Raw genomic sequence first — 23,101 nt, 5'->3', positions numbered from 1 at the left:
TGCCACAAAGAACTTAGGGGCTCATCTGACATTTGCTATTTTGAGCAGGTAACTTACAGAAAGTTGTCAGAAAAATCTCACATTCCTATGTGGTTATCTAAGGCATTGACCAGTCTGTGTGCATTTGTTTCACACTAATGATGTGCTAAGGGAAAAGGAAGACTTATAAATAACCACAGCCAATTCCTAAACATCTACCAGGTGTACAAGTGAAGATTTAGTGTTTACCTTCAAGACATACAAACATGGTGGGAGAATTCATATTCAAAAGTACCGCAATAAACAGTATCCTAAATGACTGTGTAGCAGCATGATTTCCTGAGTGTGGACCCAATTATCTTTCTTCTCTTTTCCTCCTCTAACACATGGCAATAATAACCATCTTATTATACTTGGAAAATAAAAGAAAGAAAAATGTTTTAGTATATTCAGATGGATTGGCTTCAAACGGGGAGAAAAGTCGGCCTTTGCAAACAAGGACAACTTTGATATTCAATTTTCTTATAGAAAGCTATAATGTCAACAAAGGGGAAAGTTATGTTTGCAAATGAAAATCTTAGACATCGACCACTTGGCTAGCCAGAAACAGCCTAGGGGAAGCAACTAGCTGATGTAGGTGTAATGGGATTTGTAATGTTGCTCAATCAAGACTCTGCTTCTGTAGTTGATTCTCCACATCTTGCAAAAGACATTCGCAAGAAACTACATTCAGAAACGTCATATGGACATGGTTAAATGTGCCAAGTTTAAGTGAAGAAATAAACTTGCTTTAAATTTATTTATTGCTGGCCTCCCAACGTTTTCTATTTTTGTTCTCTTTAGTCTCTCAAAAGTTTCAGAGGAAAACTTGAGTCTCCAAATGGCTATAAGCAGAAACAAGCTGATATTACTGCTAGGAATGGTTTGTTTGGAACAAGGCGAATCTGCAGCCCTTTCTCTCCACAAAGGTAAGTTCCAAATGAATTCTATAACTGCCCTTGCCTGATAGAATCAACTTTGCTGGCAACGTCACAATCTGCACCACATTCCTTTGGGAAAATAGGAGAAGCAAGTCATTTTGGAAATCTAATTGTTTTTCAAGAAATTATTTTGGACTTGGCTCCTGCAATCAGCATATGAAATGGGGTGAAATATTTATAGAATGAAACTATGTTTTTTCACCTAGCTTTACTCACTGATTTTGGATTGTTCACTTATTTGGACACATTGCACAACTCAACCTTCTTTCATGGAGCAAATTCTGGAAGTAGTATAGGTTTGGAAGCATTTGTAATCTTTCAGAAAGTTATATTGCTGGAAAATATGAAGTATGTTTACTGTGATATATTGTAAAAACTCTTTTATCCTGAAAACGATTCTTGGCAGTCTTCTCTGTGAATGAACAAGTATGTTTTCTGTCTTTGGTTCAGTGACTTCAGGTAGGGCTAGCCACAAGTCTAATCAATCTGAGCCAGTATGTTTTCTGTCTTTGCTTCAGTGACTTCAGGAAGTAGTAAAAATTATGTCTGCAGTATTTATGACTCATTCAGATGAAGCAGCTAGAAAATAGGCTTTTATTCCATCTCATTTCTTCACTGGGTTCATTCTCTGCCATTATTCAGCTGTTCATTTCTTTGATTCTTAAATTTCTCATGTACAATGTGAGGATTCATTGACATGAGGTAGAGATTAAACAAGAAGTCATACGACAGAGGTTTGCATAGTTTAACATATAGATCTAAACAGTTATGCTCTTGGGGATATGGCCTAAAGAAAAACCACCTGATCATTCAACATTTCCAGGTGCCTACTGAATATTGAGAATTGTACTAAACCTTAGAAATGTTTTTTTTTTCCTCAAGAGGTTCATAGTCCAATGACAGAAGCAACAATTCACTATCACAGTACAGCATGGCAGAATTCAGTGGGGTGAGGGGTGCCACACTACACAGGGGAGAGACTGTAATCCAGTTGGAAAAAGTCAAGGAAGATTTCACAGGTGAGGTGCTCTCCAAGCTGAAGAATAAGGATTACAGCATTAGGCAAAGAAGTAAGCAATTAAGAGACAGAGCCTTCTAAACCCTCTTTTAAAAAATATGTGGAGAAGAACAACCTGCAGGAGGAACACAGGATGTGTCACCCTTGAATTATCTGGTAGAGGTAAACATCTTTAATGTAGCCTATCTTAGCTGAAGAGAAATGCATTGAGGGCAAATAAGCAAATGCAGCTTGTTCAGTGATAGTCTTTCTCCATGAAGAGGAAGGAGTTCCATTTTCTATTAGCTGCCAGCCTCCTATCATAACACTGTGATGTAAATCAGAACACTGTCTTCACTCCAGTCTCCTTGAACAACATATAATTTCCATCCCTACATAAAATTAAACCCAGCATGATTTGTTAATATCTACTTATATGGCAGACAGCAAAGACTGTGGCCTCAGACTCCACCTATGGAGTGGAGCATAGAAGATCTGCCCACAACTGCAATCTAAGGCAGACTATGGCATTGCCATCAAATTATTTGAACAGCTCTGTACACCAGGAACTGTGATTCGCAGTGTGCATGTAAGTTTTTTTTAAGATTAAGATCTTGTCTCTAAGGAGCCCATGGTCTAATTGGGTTGAAAGACAGAAATAGACACAATGGCATGTGTCAAAAGTCACAGGCAAGTACAGAGCACTGTACTCTTATTAGGAATCTCTTTGCATTCCTAATAAGACAGTGGAAATCTATTCTAGAAGCCTTTAATATTCACAGCAGAAAAGTCCATCTCTTGATAATATACATCCTCTTCTTGACAAAACCTGAGAAATCCATTGCAGTGCAAACCACAGCAAATCTCAACAACTAGCTTAAAACTATTTTGTGATGTTTTTTCTACATGCTCTGTGTCCTTCAGTTTTTATTTTTTGCTGTATCTTTTATTCCTAGAAACTATCTACTCACTCAATATTGTCTTGCTTTTTCCCAGCTCCTAATTGTGGGCAGAGTCTAGTTAAGGTATGGCCTTGGAAATACTTTAGCCTTTACAGTCGCATTGTCGGGGGAAGCCAAGTAGAAAAAGGATCCTATCCCTGGCAGGTAAGTCTCAGGATACATTCTGTGGTGGGTGGGTTGTGAGATGTCTCAGGATTGGATCTCCCGTATCACATGCTACTTACCAGTGCTCCACTCTACCTCCATCTTCACAAACAACCTCATGAGTGCGTACAAAGATCTAGGTTCCTTGTGATGCATATTAAATTGAGTTCTAGAAAAGGGTTTTTGATAATAGTTACATATATGGTTGACTTGCATCACAAAATTGAAATGCCATCAAAAACTTCCAACCCTCTACTTCAAGAAGCTAAAATTCTTCTGAATTTGCTATTCAAAAACTAATGTTTTGGTTCATTAAGTGTATTTAATTTTTTTATATTTAAATAAGAACAGAAAATTCATATCCCCAACACACTTTGAGTACAAGGTATAAAGTTTTCACCTGTACCACAGGACCCCTCATAGAATATCCAAGTGTTTACCTCCTTAGTAGCTAATGTTCTAAGCTTCTGCCTTAATATAATTGTCTAGTCCACCTATGGTATGGAAAAACCTTTATGCCTCTTGCTCTACTCCATGGTGTTTTGTCGTCTGTGAAAGTCTCCCAATTTTCCTTCTTTATTCTTCTTCTTTTTTTTTTTTTGAAACAGTGTCTTGTTATATAGTACAGACTGGCCTCTAACTTGTGATCCTCTTGCCTCAGCCTCCTGGGTATTGGGATTACAGGTATGTACCTCTTGCCTCAGCCTCCTGGGTATTGGGATTACAGGTATGTACCACCATGCCTGGCTTTGATACTCGAGTTTGAACTCAGAACCTCATACTTGCTAGGCGGGTGCTCTGCTACTTGAGCCATGTCCGCAGTCCAGTACATCTCCTGATTTTCTTTACCCTGGGATCCAGGTTGAATTCTTACTTTTTGGCACACAGAGAAATACTTCTTTGTTTTTATTTTTCTTGAATCAACCATTAAATCTTAGGTAAGTGATTAATTATTAATAGTTGTGTTAAGTAGTTTTATTTCACTGCAAGTAAATAAATACCTAAGAAAAGCAACTTAAGAGCGGGAAATTTATTTTGGCTCACAGTTTCAGAGGGCTCAGTCCAAGGTCACTTGGTTGCTTGTTTCTGGGTCCATGGTGAGTCAAAACATCATGGCAGGGGGAGTGTGTGACAAAAGCTGTTCATTTCATGATGGACAAAATGCAGAAAAAGAAAATGCCTCTGCTGGCTGGCTCTCTCCTTTCCCCCTTTTATTCTATCAGGGCCCTCAGCATATGGGAGAGTGCTGCCCACATTAAGGGTGTGCCTTCATGGTCACATCCAGAGGTGTGCTTTATACTAGGTTCTTCTCAACCCAATCAAGTTCATAATTAAGATTGTCAGAATTTCATATTCCAAATCATAGTAAGGATAACTCATTTATTTTTGTTCTATTAGCTGCTTCTCCCTGACTTATTTTGTTTTTTGCTTTTTGTCTTGATACTAGGGATCAAACCCAGATACTCATAAATGCTAACCATGCACTCTAACACTGAGTGTTAGAAATGTTTTCTATACCCTTCTGTATTACATTTTTTTTCATTTTTGATTGCACATTAAATAATTTTTGGTTAAAAAGTGGATAATTGTCATAAATTGCCTTTTTTTTCTAATTCCAAAAATGTGAAGATATTCATTGAAAGTATTTACTTGCATACTGTAAGCCATTTTAGAATAAAATCAAACATTATGACCAGGATAAACCAAAGGTAGAAAGTATGTTGAAGAGGCAGAACAAAGAACAGGCTTGGAGAAGTTTTAGGAATCAAATAGTTCATTAAAAGTATGAGAAAATGGTAGTCCAAACTATTTCTCTAAGTGGCTTGGAGAAATTAGAGAATGTGTTTAAAGGTTCCATAAACCTATAAAGCAGGACTTGACTACATATTCTACTCCTTTTTCTTCATTCACAGATATTGTGCGTATTGCTAGAGTCACAGAACTGAGTCAACAGTATTCTAAAAATAAATAAATACCAATCCTTCCAATTGCCAACTCTACTAAAACCATTATGACCAATCATCTAAAATGACAATCTCTGGTCAGCCCAAGGCTAAGAATTGTCTGTTTCCAGGACTGGTCTTTTTTCTGAGTTGCAGTGTATGGATTTTGCCTTGTCACATCCGTAAGTCATGATAGTTAAGAGTAAGACATCTAGGTCTGTTTTAAAAGCATGCCCAGTCAGCAGTTTTCAGGGCATCCCAGGGCACTAACTTGTACCCACTTAAGGTCTTTGCAATCCAGGTGTCTCTGAAACAAAAGCACAAGCACATCTGTGGAGGAACCATCATCTCTCAACGGTGGGTTATCACAGCTGCTCACTGCGTGGCAAACAGGTAGGGAACGACGAGAAAACAGGTCATGGGTGAAGATCAGGTCGCTCCCTCATGTCCCTCGGAATCAACAGCAATAACTCAATTAAAACACGGGGGAGTATCCTATTGATGCTTGGTGACATTTGCAGATGGTACTAAACTTAGTAGAAAACACACATCCATTGTAGAGGTAAAATATTGTTCTTATTTAAAGTGGCCTAAGTTAATAAAGAGTAATATCCAGTGAGAGAAAAATCACAAAAATGGATTTATGGAGGTTTTCTCCAAGTTGTCATAAATTACAGTGAAAAAAATCATCCAGTTCATCATACATCTTAAGGCATGGATAAAAGAAAACAAAGGGAGAGCAGTAAAATATAAAGTAGGCTCTCATGTCTCCCTTGCTATTGCTCCTGCCTCTCTGAGCCTCAGCCTACAACTTCCAGCCTTTATCCACTTTCTTGTGTAAAGCAAATTTCCATTGTTGTCAGTGATTTTGTACACACTGGGCTATGATCAAGACCTTGTTCCCATATTTGTCCTCTTTCAAGTCTGCAAGTATTCTTTGAATGCTTACTTGGTGCTAGATGCTACTAGGTGTCAGAGACACAAAAATGACTAAGATATGATTCCTAGTCCCAGAAATTTGACAGTTTAAGAGGAGTGTTAGCCAGGTAAGGTGGCACATACCTGTATTACCAGCAACTCCAGCGGGTGAGGCAGGGGCCAACATGGTCAATATAGTGAAAATTTGTCTTTTAATAAATGAATAAATAAATGTTAGTTGGTAAAGTCATTGCAATATGGCAGGTGGTAGGCTAGAGAGATACTTTGTAGTAGGTTAAGCATCAAACATAGCCAAAGATTTAGGAGAGTATACCAAGACAAATAATGCCCTTTGCAATTTTGCACAAAAGCGACACTTCTGTAAATGAAGGATCCCATCTCTAGATGGTGACTGATAACATTGCAAAATGTTAAATTTATCATATCATTGGCTCTACTCTATATTAGTCCTCCACTGGATCTGGAAATCTCTGCATCTTATCTAATAGTATTGGAATTATTCTCACTTTGCTCAGTAGCCTTACACCCCATATTATCTATCCATGTCATTTTGAAGAGGCCAGTTTGTCATCATTTACAACTGTACTCAGAGGCTTATTGACATCTTCCATTGTATTATGAAATACCCTTTATAGAAAAAATGCATCAACTTTAAATGTTACTGCTGGAGAATATGACTTGAGCCAGACAGAGCCAGGAGAGCAAACACTCGCCACTGAAACCATCATCATACATCCACAGTTCTCCATTAAGAAACCAATGGACTATGATATCGCCCTTTTGAAGATGGCAGGAAGCTTCCAATTTGGTAATAAACATTTGAGGTGCACCCTAAATTGTCTACCCTATATTTCCATAACCTTTTTCCCATAGTACATTTCCTGCAGTTCATGTTATGTAGCCTATGCGCAGATAGTTTGGATCAGGTATTTGATAAAGGGATTTAGGCTGGTGGCTCCTCCCTACCTGAAACTCCATTTGCTTGTGATTCTGGATGTTGAATTATGTGAAATCAGGAAAGGGGACCCTGGCTGACTTCTGGAGGTCCCAAGAAGAGATATTACAACACTTAAAAGGTCTTTTGGACCTTTAGATACTAACTACCACCTAGATGCTAACTGATGAGTGGCTCATTGTGGCCTCTCCTCCATGGATGAGACAAGCGCTGCCTTCATCTTTCTTCAGGCCAGTTTGTGGGGCCCATGTGTCTTCCAGAGCCAGGGGAGCAATTTGAGGCTGGATTTATTTGTACAACTACAGGCTGGGGCCGCTTGCAAGAAGGTAAGAATCCTGTGTCACTCCAAATCAGAGATCAGAACGTTCTAAAGAGTAATCAGAAAATAGAATTTTTAATTTTTTAAAAGAATTGTACAAATATTTTGAAAGAGAATGTCACATTGCACTTAGAAATTTAGGTCTTTCCAAAAAGACACAAACCTGAACCCAACTGATGATGAATAATGGGGCATTGTCAACTCAGGAAGGGTGAACTGAGGGCCTTGCTGGGCACCATCCCTGTGTTCCAGGTGGCAGCCTCCCACAAGTCTTGCAAGAAGTTGATTTGCCTATCTTGACCCAGGAAGAGTGTGTGGCAGCTCTGTTGACCCTAAAGAAGCCTTTTAATGGGAAGACCTTTCTCTGTACAGGCTCCCCTGATGGAGGGAGAGATGCTTGTCAGGTAAGTGGGAACAGGAGGGCTGACAGGTTTGCTAATAGATAAGGGTCTTAAGGAAGGTTTATCTGGAAGGCTGATTCCAGATTAAAGTAGAATCTGAAAAGAAGAGTCAGAAGTAAATAGGGAAAGTCAAGTTAAAATAAAAGGACAGTTTTAACCATCAGTTTTGAGCAGGAGTAAGAATTCATAGGTGGTCTTCTGCTTTTCCCAAAAGGACCAAATAGTAGAGATAGTGTCCCAAAGGAGGCACTCAGGGTTCTCCATCCCTAATGGATGTCTGGCTCTTTCCTACTTAGAGGTTTCTAGTTTGCAGAGATTGGGAACTTTACTTTTCCTCCATTCTCTCTGTTGACCAAGACCTGAGGTCAGTTTTATCACTGAAAAAGTCAACCCTGATTCTGTAGCATGAGACAGGAGAAGGAAAAAATTCTGTGGCTTTAACAAAAGTCTAGCATAGGGGAGAAAGAGCTGTAATTAATGAACTCCAATAATATTCAAGGAGCTCATGGGAATTGTGCTTGGCTGTTCTCCCAGGCACCTGAATTTAAATTATTAGAAGTGAGAATATATCATTATCCTCACCTAGCATCCTTGTGGGGAAAGAGTGAGTACTTTGCAGCCTAGACACTGACAATGATGGTAACAGAGGATTCTTCCTTTTGCAGGGCGATTCAGGAGGTTCACTTATGTGCCGCAATAAGAAAGGGGCCTGGACTCTGGCTGGTGTCACTTCCTGGGGTTTGGGCTGTGGTCGAGGCTGGAGAAACAATGGGCAGAAAAATAAGCAAGGGTCTCCTGGAATCTTCACAGATCTTAGTAAAGTGCTTCCTTGGATCAATGAACACATCCAAACTGGTAATGAAGCCATTCTACAAGGTTAAGAGGCTGCCATTCTGTTGGGGCAGAAAGCACATTAGCAGTCTAGGCAAATCAGGTCCATGGAGCAGAAATGTCCACTTCTGTTCTCAGTATAGCACATAAGAATTGTAAGATTTACTGTCTAAAGCAAGAGCAAACAATGATATGTGGTACAGTATGCAATTATTCAATGGAAATGAATCCATCTATTGCAGTATGTGTCAGTTTGGTTTTTAATCACAGCTATGTTTACCTGATGATATTGTTTCACCATCTATTTCTCAACTCTTCTAGCAAGAATCTGTAAGATAGTATAGATCAATACTTACCAATCAGGGACAATTTTGCCTCCCCTTGGAGTGATATTGTCAGACATATTTGTTCAGACACAATTTGAGAGGGGGCATAGGCACTTAATGGATAGGGACGATGGATGCAGCTAAGCCCCCTGCAATGCACAGGATAGAGCCCCATGATGAAGAATAACTTTGCCTCCAAATGTTAAAAAAGTACAATTGAGAAATGCTGGCATAGGGTATAAGTTTGAAAAGGTCAGGGTCTATATGTTGCCTTCTATTAGACTGACCAGGGAGTAAATTGTAACTTCATCTCTACTTCCAAATCCAACTTAATTGTTTTCTTATCTGATGTCTTCCAGTTTAAAAAGGGTTTCCATCCTTTCCCAAAGGGGTTAATTCAAATTAGTTCAGTTAGAACTTGAGTATTTTTTCTCAAGTGTATGGAACAGTGGCAGGTTATCTGAGCCCTCAGCTCAGTTTAGCTATCCCCAAAACTCTTTTGTGGCAAGTTATTTCCATCTGAAGCCTCAATTCTTATGTAAAATGAACTCTTATTGATCTGGTGTAATCTCCAAGATAATCACTTTCTGCTTCTTAATTAGGCTGTTCAATAAAGCAAGTAAAATCATCTTAAAACACCAGGACCCCTTTCCTACTTTGTCAATTTATCCCTTCTGTTCTTTTCATGCATTAAATTTTTCCTTAGTTGCTATTGAATTAAAATTTTCTGTAATTTTTGTCAATATCTTGAAATATTATTCAGAATACCACAAGCTTTGAATTGCATCTTTTTTTTTCTTTCCCAGGATATCAGAGAAAGAGCTCCAGAGGTGGGTATTGCTTATAGTCTACTCCAGCACCAGGAGCATGAATTAATACCTAACATTTCTGAATATCAGCTCCCTTTATAATCAAAAGACTTCCTCCACAAGAATTTCCATGCTCATTAGGCATAAAACACAAACAGATATTCTCTGCTGGTCTGGCAATCCCATGGCCACAACAGCCCCACAATCCCATTCATTTCCCTTAATTGTCAATTCATACCTGCATCTATTTTTTTATGATTTTTTTTATTATTGTTGTACTGGGGCTACATTGTGACATTTATAAACGTTCTTACAATATCGAATTGTCTCAAGAGGTTAAGAGTGCCTGCCTAGCAAGCATGAGGCCCTGAGTTCAAAACCCAGTACCACCAACAACAAAAAAAAAAGATTTAAAGATATCAAACTAGACATAATTTAAATAGCAAGAACCACAGATCGATGTAGAGTCATACCTACATCTGATTCAGCAAACATTTGACAAGCCCTAAACTTTGAATCAAATACTTGAGAGAAAAGGGAAAGTAGTGCAGATATGGTCAAAAAGCTATCACCTGCCCCGAAGGTGTCCCTTCTTACACAGGGGACTCATCCTTGTTTTACATTGCAACTCTGCAATGAATTCACTCTTTAAGTTGGGGCAAGGTCTTTCCCATCTCTGGACCTCAGCTACCTCATCCATAAAGAAAAGAGAATGGACCAGATGGTCTCTAAGGTCTCCTTAGCTCAATAATTCAATGATTTTTTTGAGCCTGTAGAACTGTCTACAAAAAGCAACATGGAAAAATAGCACCCCCAGAGCTTAGAGAAATGAGAGGCTGCTTCTATCTGAAAATAGTCAATTAAATAAATAAGTAGAGACTTTGGGGCATAGATATCTTTTAAAATATCTTCATCAATCTTCTGGATGGATGAAGAAGTTTTCAGGTTGGAAAGATAACTTGAGCTCAAATTATGGAAACCTCAAATTTCAGTTAAAATTTTGGACTTTATTAAATAATGGGAAGTTGAGCAGTTAGATAAGTAGAGTGGAGCTATACTTTAATTATATAAGAACAGCATATAGGAGATGGACTAAGGGGAGAATAATTCAAGGTAAACTCATGCATCAATTTAAGAGAGAAGAAATGAAAGATTGAACAAAGGCAATGACCACAGAATGAAAAGAAGGAAATGGAAAGGAGAAAATTTAGAACTTTGATGATAAATAGTGAAGGAGTGAGGACACATAAAAGTAATAAAATCAGAATTGAACTCAGCTTGATGACTTACAGAACTCCATTTGTAATGATGAGCTTCAGGGGAGATAGCTAGGAGACCATTGTAAAATTGATATGATGTGCAGAAAAAGTAGAAATAAGAGTTGAAATTGCCCCTGGGCAGAACTCTTGCTTTCCTAGACATGAAAGTGACTTTTACCTGCATCATTAGGCTAAGAAGAAAGACACCAATAGTTAGCCATAAGGAGATAAATGTTATTTATATAAGAAACAGAAATAAAAGTGAGTTTGGTGGCATATGCCTATAATCCTAGCATTCAGGAGGCTAAGACAGGAGGATTGGGAATCAAGGCAAGCCTGTGCTACATAGTGAAACCGTCTCAAAACAAACTAACAGACAAAAACAACAAAATCAGAAGAGTGAGAATGAGGGCATGATTGAGATTGCTCAGAGCTCATGACCTCATGACCCAGCAAAGGGCTCCTCTGTAAGAGAGAGAATTAGAGATAGAACGTAGTAATGAAGCTATGGGACCAGAAAAGGCAGAGTAAGAAGGGAAAAAATAAAAATCTCAATGTTAAGCAGTATCTAAAAGGAACAAAAAAGAATAAGGCTTCACAGAAGTCAAGGCAAGAAAAGGTGCCATGGACAACAGAAGAGTACGTAAAGAAGAACCAGAGTCTCTGCTGTTCTCACTCCAGAAGGGAGGTTCTTATGGCCTGCCATCACTACCAGCCCTGACTGCGTGACTTTTTCTCCCAGCCCTATGTGGCATGCAAGATGGCCTAGTCCCTGGGTCTGAGGGGGAGCTGTATTTCCTAGAAAGCCTCTACAAGTATTATGAGAACAAGCAGTAAGTAGACCCCTTTGCCACCCTCCACCAGATTCCCACTTAACAACTCTGCCCACTAACAGCAGAGTTGGGCATAAGTGGCCTATGATAGTCACTTTCTGTCTAGAACTAACACCCTCTTCATGTATCTGCCTGCAGACTGTGTATCTGGACCTTGTTGGTTCCAGAGGAAAGGCATGTGTTGCTCAGTTTTTCCCACTTGGATGTAGAATCTTGTCACCACAATTACCTGGCATGTACTCTTTAGAAGACAGGCTCCTTGATGAGTGGATTTTCACACTGTCAAATGGGAAGCAGTGCTCAGTGCGCTTAATGAGGCCTGGTTACAATATGTCTGGCATTGAGCCATGTGTAAATGCCACACTGCCTGTCTCCAATTTTGAGACTCAGATCTGGAGTGGGGAAGAGCTATATTTGAGCTTGCAGATGACTGCAAGGCCAACATCATTTTACCTGCTACATCTGTTTCCCATCAAACCAGTCTTCCTAGACCTGGACCCCATTAGTGGTAAAAGCTACCCATAATGCTGGGCCCTCAAGGCCCTCCAGGTAGAACACTGCTTTCCTAGGCATTAAAATGGCCTTTACCACCTTCATGAAGCTAAGGAGAAAGATGTCAATAGATAACCATGGGGAGGAGACAAAGGTGACTTATATTTGACATAGAAATGGAGTAACATTCCTGTGTTTCTCAGTTGGGGGTGATTTCATGCCCCCAGGAAACATCTGACAATATCTGGGAAACATTTCTTGGACATCACAACCAGAGGTAATATTACTGGAATCCTGTTAGGCTGTCACAACCAGAGGGGTGATTACTGATGGAGGCCAGGCTGCTACACAAAGCACACGACGCCAACAGGTGCTGACACGAAAACATCCAGTATTAAAATATAATAGCAACTTCAGGTTTCCTTAAGTCATTTAATGAGTGCTGTTTTCTAGATCTGAGCAAAGAATATTCTCATATTGCAGGAAAATTCTGTGAAGAAAGCCATGCTTCATCCATTCTCATTGGCTCCAATTCTATAAGGCTGAAGTTCATCTCCAACGCCACAGATTATGCTGCTGGGTTTAATCTCATCTATAAAGCTCTTAAACCAAACTACCTCCCTGGTAAAATCATTTACTTTTATTGCATACTATCCAGTTTTGGCATCATAGGAGTCAGGTAAGGGGTAATCCCCAGCACTGGCTGGCTCCATCATGGAGCGGACCATACAGCCAGCTCGAGAACAGTATGTAGTCTCTCTTTCTACAGCCCTAAAAACTCATATTTATCTCCTGCACAAGTGAGCTGAAAAGTTCTGTAAAACCAGTGCCTTCTTCTTGGCTGTGTATAGATTCAGTTCATGTCTCACGTTGCTGGAGACAGGGAGGAGAAGGATGAGAATGCCTCTTTCTTGGAGAATTCCATTTGTTTAAAATTTCTTTGTGTGTTTCAGATTCAGTTTGAAATTCCTTAACTGTCCTTTTTTAAGAAGGCATCATACAAAGTCCTCACTATCCTAAAAACTACAGTAACATGGCTAACTGTAACTGGACTTTTCAAACAACCAGCCATTACCTAATTAAGGTATTGATTTTGGTTATCCATAGGATAGCCAGAGTAGCTTACAGAAGTTCTATGGAAACAGAGGATTTTTCCTGATTTGTTCACAACTGTATTTTTAATATCCAATACCTACCACACAATAAATCAGGAGCTCAATAAATATTTTAAGAATGGACAAGCCTGAGACTTCCCACTTTTACCACTAGATGGCACTCACGCTCTTAATTTTTGTTAAAAACGGAACCAAGCAAAACCCCAGAACAGTGTTGCCCGAGTCTTTGTACCTAGTGACTTCCATCAGCCTTTAGACCCTTCTAGAAACAAACATTTCTTCCTTATAAATTCAACTGCTAACAAAGCACTCTGTAAGCAGTGACTAATAAAAGTCACTGACAATCAGGGCAATATCACTATAATCCTTCCGAGCAGAAGAGACAGAGCAAAGAGGAAGCAATGCAGAACAGGTACCAAGCTGTAAAGCACACTTGGAGGTGGTATTTGAAGGTCAGACTAAAGACACAGTACAGAGGGTATAGGGATTATTTCACATTGATGTTAATGGCCATTTGTTGGGGTTTTCCCACTAACCACTTGAAGACCTTCTGTGGAGAAATGTCCATAGGCAGTTGAAGGTTAGACTACAGTCAAGATGAGATTGCAGAAAGCCATTTAAGTTTTTCTATTAAAATAATAATTGAAAGCAAGAAATATGAAGGACCTAAAGGAGAGGAAGAAAAAAAGGGGGGAGGGAGTAGAGGAAGACAGGACCCCAGAGTTCTCATACACAGTAATGACAGGAGAAGTTCTGAGAAATGCAAGTTCATTGGGTAATTTTCATCTTGTGTGAACATCATAGTGTATTTATGCAAACTAAGAGTGCTACATGGTCACTAGGCAATGCAATCTTGCAGGACCACAGTTATCTATATGGCCTGTTGTTAATCAAAACATTGTCATGTTGTATATGACTGTATTTGAAGGTGAAAGTGATCTGAGATGCAGGGGGAAAAGCAAATTGGTGCAATTTTATGACAGTTCAGAGAATGGAGCCTTAAAACACAAAACAAAACAAAAGTATGTGACCAATTGTTTGGGTTTATCACACAGAGTTAGGTTTAAAGAGAATGAGAATTGAGAACAAACTGTCCAACACCCACCCCACGCCTCAACAACAAGGCAGAATAATTGGACTGGACAATCGAACATTTGAGAGCAGTTGGGAATGTTGGTGTGTGAAATATCAAGCCTAGGTGGAAATTAGGAGCAAAAATGAGATTACATATGTTTTGTGAATGAGTGGGTGAAGATGATTCAGAGGAGATAAGAGTAAACCTTCTTGAGCTGGCATTGCAGCTCAAGTGGTAGAAGCCAGCATAAGGAGGTCCTGAGTTCAAGCCCTAGTACCACCAAAAAAAAAAAATTTTCTGAAACCCAATAGAGTGAAATTTCAGTGGAATTTAGGTATGAGCATATTTTTAGGAGGAGAAGAAAAAGCCTTTGATACCGCATCTTTTTCTAAGGGACTTTATCCACTCCTGAGTATCTCAGTAATTTTCTCAACTCAGGTCTTACTCCAGAGCAAGTTAAACAATCCAGATTTCTCTGCTAAATCAAACTCAGGCCCTTTATTCATGTTGTTTACTGTGAGTATAACACAGAGTGATTTTGGCTTTCATTTCAGAGTTGGGAGATAGAAGAAAGTGGAAACTGCACTTCTGACTATGTGACAGAGCACAGTGATATAGAAAGGAAGAAGGAAATAGGTTTGCATTGCCCCTGAGCCTCAGCAGCCCCTGGCTCACATTTGGACTGAGTCTCAGATGGGAATATAAAGGATATGTCTCAATTTTCCTTCATTCTCCTGCACCACTGCTATCCCTCCCTATGGTCTCACCACCACTCTTACATTTGGAGCATGAAGAAAGAGAAGAAGGATCAAAGAACCATTAGAACAGAAAATGTGAAAGGCCCACAACGAAGTAGAGTTAAATGGGGGAGGGGGAATTTCAATGAAATAAGTTTTGTGGCTAAAATCAATCCCTTAGTAATTTCAGTGGGAGTGTTTGCCAGACGAGACAGAATTGAAATGTTGATGGGGTTAAATATATATTTGAAAGAAGCAAACCACCTTTCAATTTTGAAAAGAATTGCGATATTCATCAACAAAGCTTATTTCTCAACAATTACCAAAAGGATACATTTTTTTTTCTTCTATCCTATGCCGTGTCTCTTTGAGCCCTTTACAATATCTGGCTCAACCTGGGCTTCACGCAGCTTGGTTGTGTGGCTACACAGTACCCATTACTGTGCTGAGCTCCTCCAGGGTCATGCTCACCAGCTTCCAATCAGATGAAAACAGGACCTTCAGGGGTTTCCAGGCTACTATCTCCTTCATTCCTAGAGCAGGTAAGACAAGAGTGTCACCAACTCTTTGGTTCCCAATTCTAATCCTCATCCCATGATAGTAAAGGGCAGCCTTTAGAACCCGGCATTGATAGCCTTGTAATTATCACCCATAATGTCACCATGAACACTGAATAAATAGATACTGAACTGTTGTTCCTAGGAATATGTAGGAATAGGTTCCTACAAAACCCTGATACAGTTTCATCAATTGATCAATACATGATTTTGTCTTATGTGTGTTTTTGTTTAAAAATCCCTTATCTAGTATATATTATTGATTCATTAACACTAAATTCACAGTGAACAGCACTATAACTCATGTCTGAACAAAGCTTACCTGACACATGTATTTTCTTTAGTTTTCATGTTTTATTTTCTGGTTTTTTGAGATAGGGCTCACTTTATAGCCCAAGTTGGCCTGGAACGCTCTGCATAGCCTAAGACTGACCCAAACTCGCATTCCTGCTGCCTCCGCCTTCTGAGTACGGGATTGTAGGCTCACATCACCACAGCCTGGCCCGTGTACTTTCCAAGTAATGTACATTCCAGCCTTCTTACACTTATGGTCACTAGAGGGCATTATAACACTATGACTTGGGAGCCATATTAAACAGCTAAATCTCCAATAAAAGCACAAAACTGGAAGATTTTTTTTTATCACCCTAAAGCAAACACAGTATTTTACAAGGAGTTTCATTACAATACTCAGCAAGACATTCATCATTTTATTCCCAGCAGCTACTGCAATATCCTGAACAATGCAGGCATGAAATAAATACTTGGTGAATAAAATCAAATCATCCAGGCCAGGTACATTGTCCCATGCCTGTATTTCCACCTACTGAGGAGGTAGAGATCTATTGGATATGGTTTGAAGCTACCCTAGACAAAAAGTCATGAAGATCCCACTTCAGAAACAACTCAGGTGTGGTTGTTCAAGCCTGTAATACCAGCTACTTAGGAGACATAGGTAGGAGGATTGTGGTCTGAGGTTAGACACAGGCAAAAACAAAACAAAACAAAAACACATGAAACCCAATCTGAAAAATAACTAAAACAAAAAAGGACTGGGAACATGGCTCAGGTGATAGAGTACCTGCCTAGCAAGTGTGAGAGACTGAATTCAAACCCCAGTACTTCTTAAAAAAAAAAAAAAGGTAACCACAATTTACTTATTGAAGTTTTACTTCAATAAGACACTTTCCTTATTTTCTTTCACTGAACACATACCATCTTTATATGCTTCTTTCTTTCCACAAGTACCATAAAACACAGTAAGGATAATAAAAAGCATTTACTTTTGCCCTATTTTAAATAGGACACCTGAGACAGGTAGAGACCACCACAAGAGGACAAAGACAAACTCTGGCTCTTAACCTATCATCCATTAAAAGTATGCTTACAGCAAGGCATGGTGACACATGCTTGTAATCCCATAATTTAGGAGCCATAGGTAGGAGAATCAAATTCCAGGCCAGCCTGGGCTACAGAGCAAGACCCTGTCTCAAAAACAAAAAGCATGCTTTCAACAGCTTTGTCATAAAACACCAGATTAGGCCACAGGCCAGAATGCTTACAGAGTAGGTATTTCTTATGACTAGGCCAAGCTAAAACTGGTGAGGCTCAAGATAGCCACACAAAAAAATAAAGACAAAGGGGGAAATTGTTACTGAAAAAAATCTTGGTTTCATAAAATGCTTGGTAGACTCCCAGAATCAACCCAGATGTCAAACAGTCTGTTGAAGCAAAATTACAGTCCCTTTTTAATAAATTTCTCTTTCTCTTTGTGTTACTGAAAAACCTCAATAAATCTTCTAGTTTCACATGTTCTTAATTCACTTAAAAATCATTAATTTTGGAGGCCACACAGCTGAGCAATATATTATTAGTCTACCACTAGCTTTGCTGCAAATAATACCTCTGGTGTGTAGGTTATGAGCAGTTACCCAGGTTACTTTTCAAAAACTTGAAGGCCATTTTTGCTAAAAAATACAGACTCTTCAATGGATCTTACCAATATTTGGTGAGTGACTAAAATGGGATAAAAGGCTTGGCATCTCTGAGTTCATATTGTGTCTGTACCCTTTGCTGTCTTCATTCTTCTACTCAGCTCTTCATGTAGATTTGTTACTCACTTCAAAATGTTTTGTCAAAGACTATTGCTCATTGGAGTTCGTGTGGTGTTTTTCCTACCCCAGCCTCATGCTGTCTTGGCAGCTCAAGTACCTACAGCCTCTCGGCCTTATCATAAGATTAAACAATGAGGCCAGGATGTTTGTGCAAAATGGTGATGCCAGCTGTAAGTATAACTCAGTGGTTCCTGAGCAAGGTTACCACCCATTAGCCCACCAAATATAAGACCAGGATGTTTGCACACAAGGACATCTTTTTAATCATGTCCATATCTAATGGAAAGTCACCAGATTAGTCTACTACAAGGTATCCATAAAAACCTTCTGCTCCCTTTGTTAAACAGGCAGCTCTGTCACCTCTTTGATCAGTATTCTCTCCTTTCTGTTCAAGAGCTGAAGTTCCAACAACGGAACCCCACCTGTTTTGTTCATAATATATAGCTTGGTCTTATTTCTACCATTTCCATGCCTGCCATAAGATCCCCCTGTTGGGTACCATACTTACTGAGATTACCTTTTAATGGGTAGAAGATGGATGTAAGATATATTATAGATATTGTTTGGAGACTGGGTAGAGCTAAACACAAAGGGGAGTGACTGAGCTTGACATTTTACTCCTGGGTGCAATGCCCACTTCTCTAGTTTATATATTTTTCTCTCTCTAGAATGCAAGTATTTCTCATATTTCTCAGGTGTCTGTTTGTTAGACTTTTCATCACTGTGACAAAATACCTGACAGAAACAACTTAAAGAAGGAAGGATTTATTTTGCTCACAGTTTTAAAGGTTTTAGCTCATTGTGTTTGGGAGGGCATGGTAATCAAGAGAGAAAGAGAGAATTGATTGAGAGATGCCTGCTGCACTCGTGGGCTTCTTACTTCCATCCAGGCCCTCAGTCTATGGAATGGCGCTGTCCATTTTTCCCCCTTAGTTAATCCTCTCTGGAAATACCCTTACAAACACCCAAAAGATGTGCTTTACTAATCTCCTGGGCAATTCTCAATCCAATCAAGTTGAGAATCAAGATTAATCATCATACTATTAGAGTGCTCTGCCCAAAGAAGATTCCTTGAGATTGCTATCTGGGTTTGATGGTAAGAAGAATCTGTTGGTAATAAAGATGTGTCTCCTTGTCCCCAATACATGTGGCCTCTACAGAGTCACTCCCTGCTCCCTACAGGGAAGGCAAGGAGGCCCATCCAGCTCCTGGCCATGGCACGCCACTCTACAGATTGCCACTTAGCATCTCTGTGGAGGAATAATCATTTGACACATCTGGGTGATGACCACTGCTCATTGTTTTGTCAGGAAGTACACCTGAGGAATGGACGGTGGAGGGGGCTAATGGTTTAAACTGGCTGTTCATCCTTCCCCATCACTTCCGATAACCATCAGGGTCTGCTGTGAGTTACCACTGGTTCCCCCATCCATCATGACCAGGGTAATCCACGAGTTCCCTGAGTGTTCCAGAGAGATCTGTCACATCACTTTGTGCTTCTAGTATATTCTAATTAGGCATGAACTAGGCTGATGGATAGAAATATATTTATTTTATATCTTTTTTCCTAGGATTTTTAAAATCAGAAGTTTAAATTTTGTGAAATATTTTTAATCATCTATTGAAATGATTAAATAATGTACTGACATATTAAATCCTAATAGATTTCCTAGTATTCCTTTACTCTTAAAATGAATTCCACTAGGCCATGGCCCATTATCTTTCAATAAACTTCTGGGTTCTCTTTACTAATATCTACCTTAGATGTTTGCATTACCATTCTGCAAGGTCAAAACTATTTTCCTACTAGTACTAAGGTATTCGTATTATTCGCCCTTTTTATTCTCATAATCACCACAGTGTACACTGGAATTTTCCAAAGTCTATGTAACATATCCTATATCACCAGATTGAATATAATAAGCAGATAGGAAAATCCATCTGTGTTTGTTTTAGCCAGACATTGAAGAGTTGTGCAACAATGTAAAACAATGTTAATCTTGTTACCAGAAATTCAGTTGCCTAAGCTCAATGCCAAATTCACAAATAATGAGAGCAGGGTTTTGAGGAAAAGGAAATAAGGTTTATTAATTTTGATAGGCAAAATGAGGACTGCATGAGCTATTGCCTTATAACCACAGTCCTGTCCCCAAGTGAGGATGATGGGTTTATAAGGGGAGCCCAGGAGCTCAGTTTAGGGGTACATGATGGAGTACGTGTTCTAGGCCAGGTGTTGGCCTTAGTTCTTATCACCCAGTTTACTGGGACCACATCCCTGAACTCGTATGTCTTGACAAAGATTTACTCCTTCCCAGTGGTCAGAGAGAAATAAGGGAGGAGGGAAAAGATTGCTTGAGCCTGATGGAAAAAAGTGGTGGTAATCTTCCCAATATAGAAAGAGGATAAGAGAAGAGGGAATAGGAAAGACCTAGAGAGGAAAAGAAAGGAGAGGAAAGAAGAAGAGGGGAGGGGAGGAGAGGAGAGAAAAAAGTGTCAGTTTAAATCTCTGAAAAACAAAACACAGCAAAACTAAACAGCAACACAAGCTGGCTATAACCAAAAGTTTCTCTTTTTGTAGTCCCAGTTATATTTTCCCCACTATAAATTTGTTCCTTCCATGTCTGGAAAAGCTGTGTTTTCTAGCTTTTCTAGCTTTTTGTGTTCATATAGCTGCTTCCTGATGAAGTCTGGGGCTCTGTCTGGTGAAAGGCACTTCCTGTTTTGGTCTAATTAAAATTTTTGGTATGGAAATGTTATTTTGCATACACAAGTTACTTACTATATTTATCCAAATAAATTGGTGAGTAAATTGTTACATTTCTGCTTTAATCTCTAATTTCATAAGTATAGTTCACAGAAACAAGAGCTCTTTAGGACTGTCAGTAAGTTTTCAAAGTGTAAAGATATCCTGAGACCAAAATGTTTGAAAATTGCTGCTGTAGTTTGCTTCCTGCCTTCTGCATTTGTCAGACTTTGGTGTCAGTGTTTCCATGAAAAGATTTCAACATTGTTCTGTGCTTTACATACTATTTACAACATGAGAATAATAAATAATCTATTATATTATTGATATATATGAGAATAATATATAAATAATAACAAATAATGACAACATACAATTATGTAGACTAAACATGTATTCCTTAATGGCTTGAATGTAACTTTCTCAAATTTTTTTACAGTTACTGATTTTTAGTTTCAAATTTTTCTTCTTCAGACAATTTGGGTAATTTATCATCTCCTGATAATAGTTACACCATTCACACTTTCCTACTTTTTGTCTTGAGTTGTATGAAACATTCCCTGATGATTAATCCCTTCTATTTTGGAGATATTTTCTACTTTATGTTCCCAACTTTGTCTATTTTTTTAAATCTTTTTTTTAGATTAGACCAACTAGTGTTTGGGGAATTTTATAGAGAGAATTTTTTCCTTAGAAAATTAAAAAAAAAAAAAAACAAAAAACAACGTATGATCCTATTTCCTCTTACTGTGCCCTATTTAGTAATTTTAGTTGATCTGGACCTGCAGTCCTGAACAGGGGTGGGGATATTTCCTACAGATGACTGAAGGCTCAGCTATGATGCATACTGGCCTTAGAAGGGAGGCCTCAAGGCTTGTTTATGCTCCCATTAAGCTCTGAACTCTATGTGTGATGTCAGACAGATTGCTTCATGTTTTTGACTCTTAGTACCTCCTATATGCATTGATATGGTTTGAATGTCCCCTTCAAAGCTCATTTTAAATTTTAATTGCTTTCTCAAAGTGTTGAGAGGTAAGACCGTTAAGAGACGTTCAGATCCCGAGGGCTTTCCAAACATTAATGGGTTGATGTTATTATTGCATAAGTAGTTTAATGGTAAATTGTGATGTGTTCTGGCTCCCTTCTGCTGTCCTGCTCTCTCTATTGCTTTTTCTGTCTTGTGTATGTTTGCTGGCCCTTATGCCATGTTATGATGCAGCATGAAGCCTTCCCCAGCTTCCAGAACCACAAGCCAAATAAATTTCTGTTGTTTGTAAATTAACAATCTGTGGTATCTTTTATAGCAGTACAAAACAGACCGAGACACATATACAGGATGTGCATTGCCTAGATCCTTGCTGGGTTACTGGAAGTGATACACAGGAATTTTCAGGTGGTAAGGGTCCTTATTCCACTGTTAGATGGAAATCAAAGGCAGATTCGAGCAGCAAAGGTCAGAGAAGTTTTATTTGCAGAGAAGAGAAAGGAAAGGCTGTGTGAGGTCATGCAGCAGAACCCAGAAACTGGTGGTCCCCTGGGCCAGATTGGAAATTGAGTTTTGCAGCTTTTATTATTGCCCAAGGGCAGAGATCTTGGCAGGGCAGATGTTGAAGGAGAAGTGTCTCCTTGGTGTGAACAGATTTTCTTGGGAATGAAAAGAGAAGTTTTTCCCCCTGGCTAATTGACACCTTTTGGTAATACATGGACTTCCTGCAGTCTGCCCTTCTAGTCCCCCCAGCCCCACCCCCTCCGCAATGATCACCCTGCTATTAGGAATAGGGATGATTAAAGTCTATTCAGTGACTGATTCCTGCTGACAGGAGGCAACGAAGGGGTCTGCAGTATCAGAACTGACCATGAGAGGGGTTATCGAAGGGACCACAAGAGTAGGTCGTTTTCATCTCCATCAGGGGCATCTGCAGTTTGATAGATTCTAGGCAAGAAGAAACAAACTTTTCAAGTAAGTTTAAAATGCAAAGTTCAAACACAAGTAAGAGAATAATGGCAACAATAGGCTCCAGAAAGGGTAGGAACCATGTCCTGGAGGGGAGCCAGGATTTTATTTGGTCCCATACCTGTGTGGACATCTGAATTTTGAGGCACTATTCTCGGAGCCACTTAGCCTGTTGGAGAATGTAGTCTGCACGTTTCTCTACAATGCCTCAAGTGTTTATATATGTGCAACAGGAAGTATTGGTGATGGCACATACCCTTCCTTGTTTAGCCAAGAGAATCTAGAGCTAGGCGGTAGTCCATGACCATATAGACAAGGGACAAAAAAGATCTTTGCATGTCCTTAATGTCAAGGCCTACCTAGTTTGAGGTGTCCTCTACTACTTTGGTTAGGTATTTTGCAGTTACATGATTGGCAACCACCCCATAGCTTATTCCAGCTAGGGCTGCAATCAATGCTGTTATCCCTAAAACTATTAGAGTAATCTCCCTTTTATCCCTATGGGAAGTTGTTCCTGTTCGTTGGGAAAAATTCAGTTTGTTGTATTGTAGTATTTTTCTAAAAAGAGGTATGTTCAGGATTAGGTGTAAGTTGGGCAATTGCCCAATTTCCTCCAGTATGGTTTGCGTGTAGACAT

The 23,101-nt window shown here is 39.2% G+C and overlaps 1 protein-coding gene across 1 annotated transcript in view; it reads left to right on the top strand.

Moving 5' to 3' along the window:
- The first annotated feature begins 859 nt into the window (after positions 1-859).
- Ovch2 (ovochymase 2) overlaps positions 860-23,101 on the top strand; it is a 40,321-nt gene continuing 18,079 nt past the window's right edge. Inside the window, 14 exon segments of the mRNA XM_074041102.1 lie at positions 860-947; positions 2,953-3,062; positions 5,307-5,398; positions 6,580-6,752; positions 7,130-7,225; positions 7,471-7,622; positions 8,285-8,482; positions 9,591-9,606; positions 11,587-11,677; positions 11,816-11,913; positions 12,623-12,793; positions 13,123-13,253; positions 14,893-14,995; positions 15,507-15,638. Coding sequence (XP_073897203.1) covers positions 860-947; positions 2,953-3,062; positions 5,307-5,398; positions 6,580-6,752; positions 7,130-7,225; positions 7,471-7,622; positions 8,285-8,482; positions 9,591-9,606; positions 11,587-11,677; positions 11,816-11,913; positions 12,623-12,793; positions 13,123-13,253; positions 14,893-14,995; positions 15,507-15,638 — 1,651 coding nt within the window.

Source organism: Castor canadensis, chromosome 1 (genome assembly GCF_047511655.1).
Source record: "Castor canadensis chromosome 1, mCasCan1.hap1v2, whole genome shotgun sequence".
NCBI classification, from domain to species: Eukaryota; Metazoa; Chordata; class Mammalia; order Rodentia; family Castoridae; genus Castor; species Castor canadensis.
The sequence above is the reverse complement of the archived record's forward strand: the minus strand, read 5'-3'. Positions and strand labels throughout refer to the sequence as shown.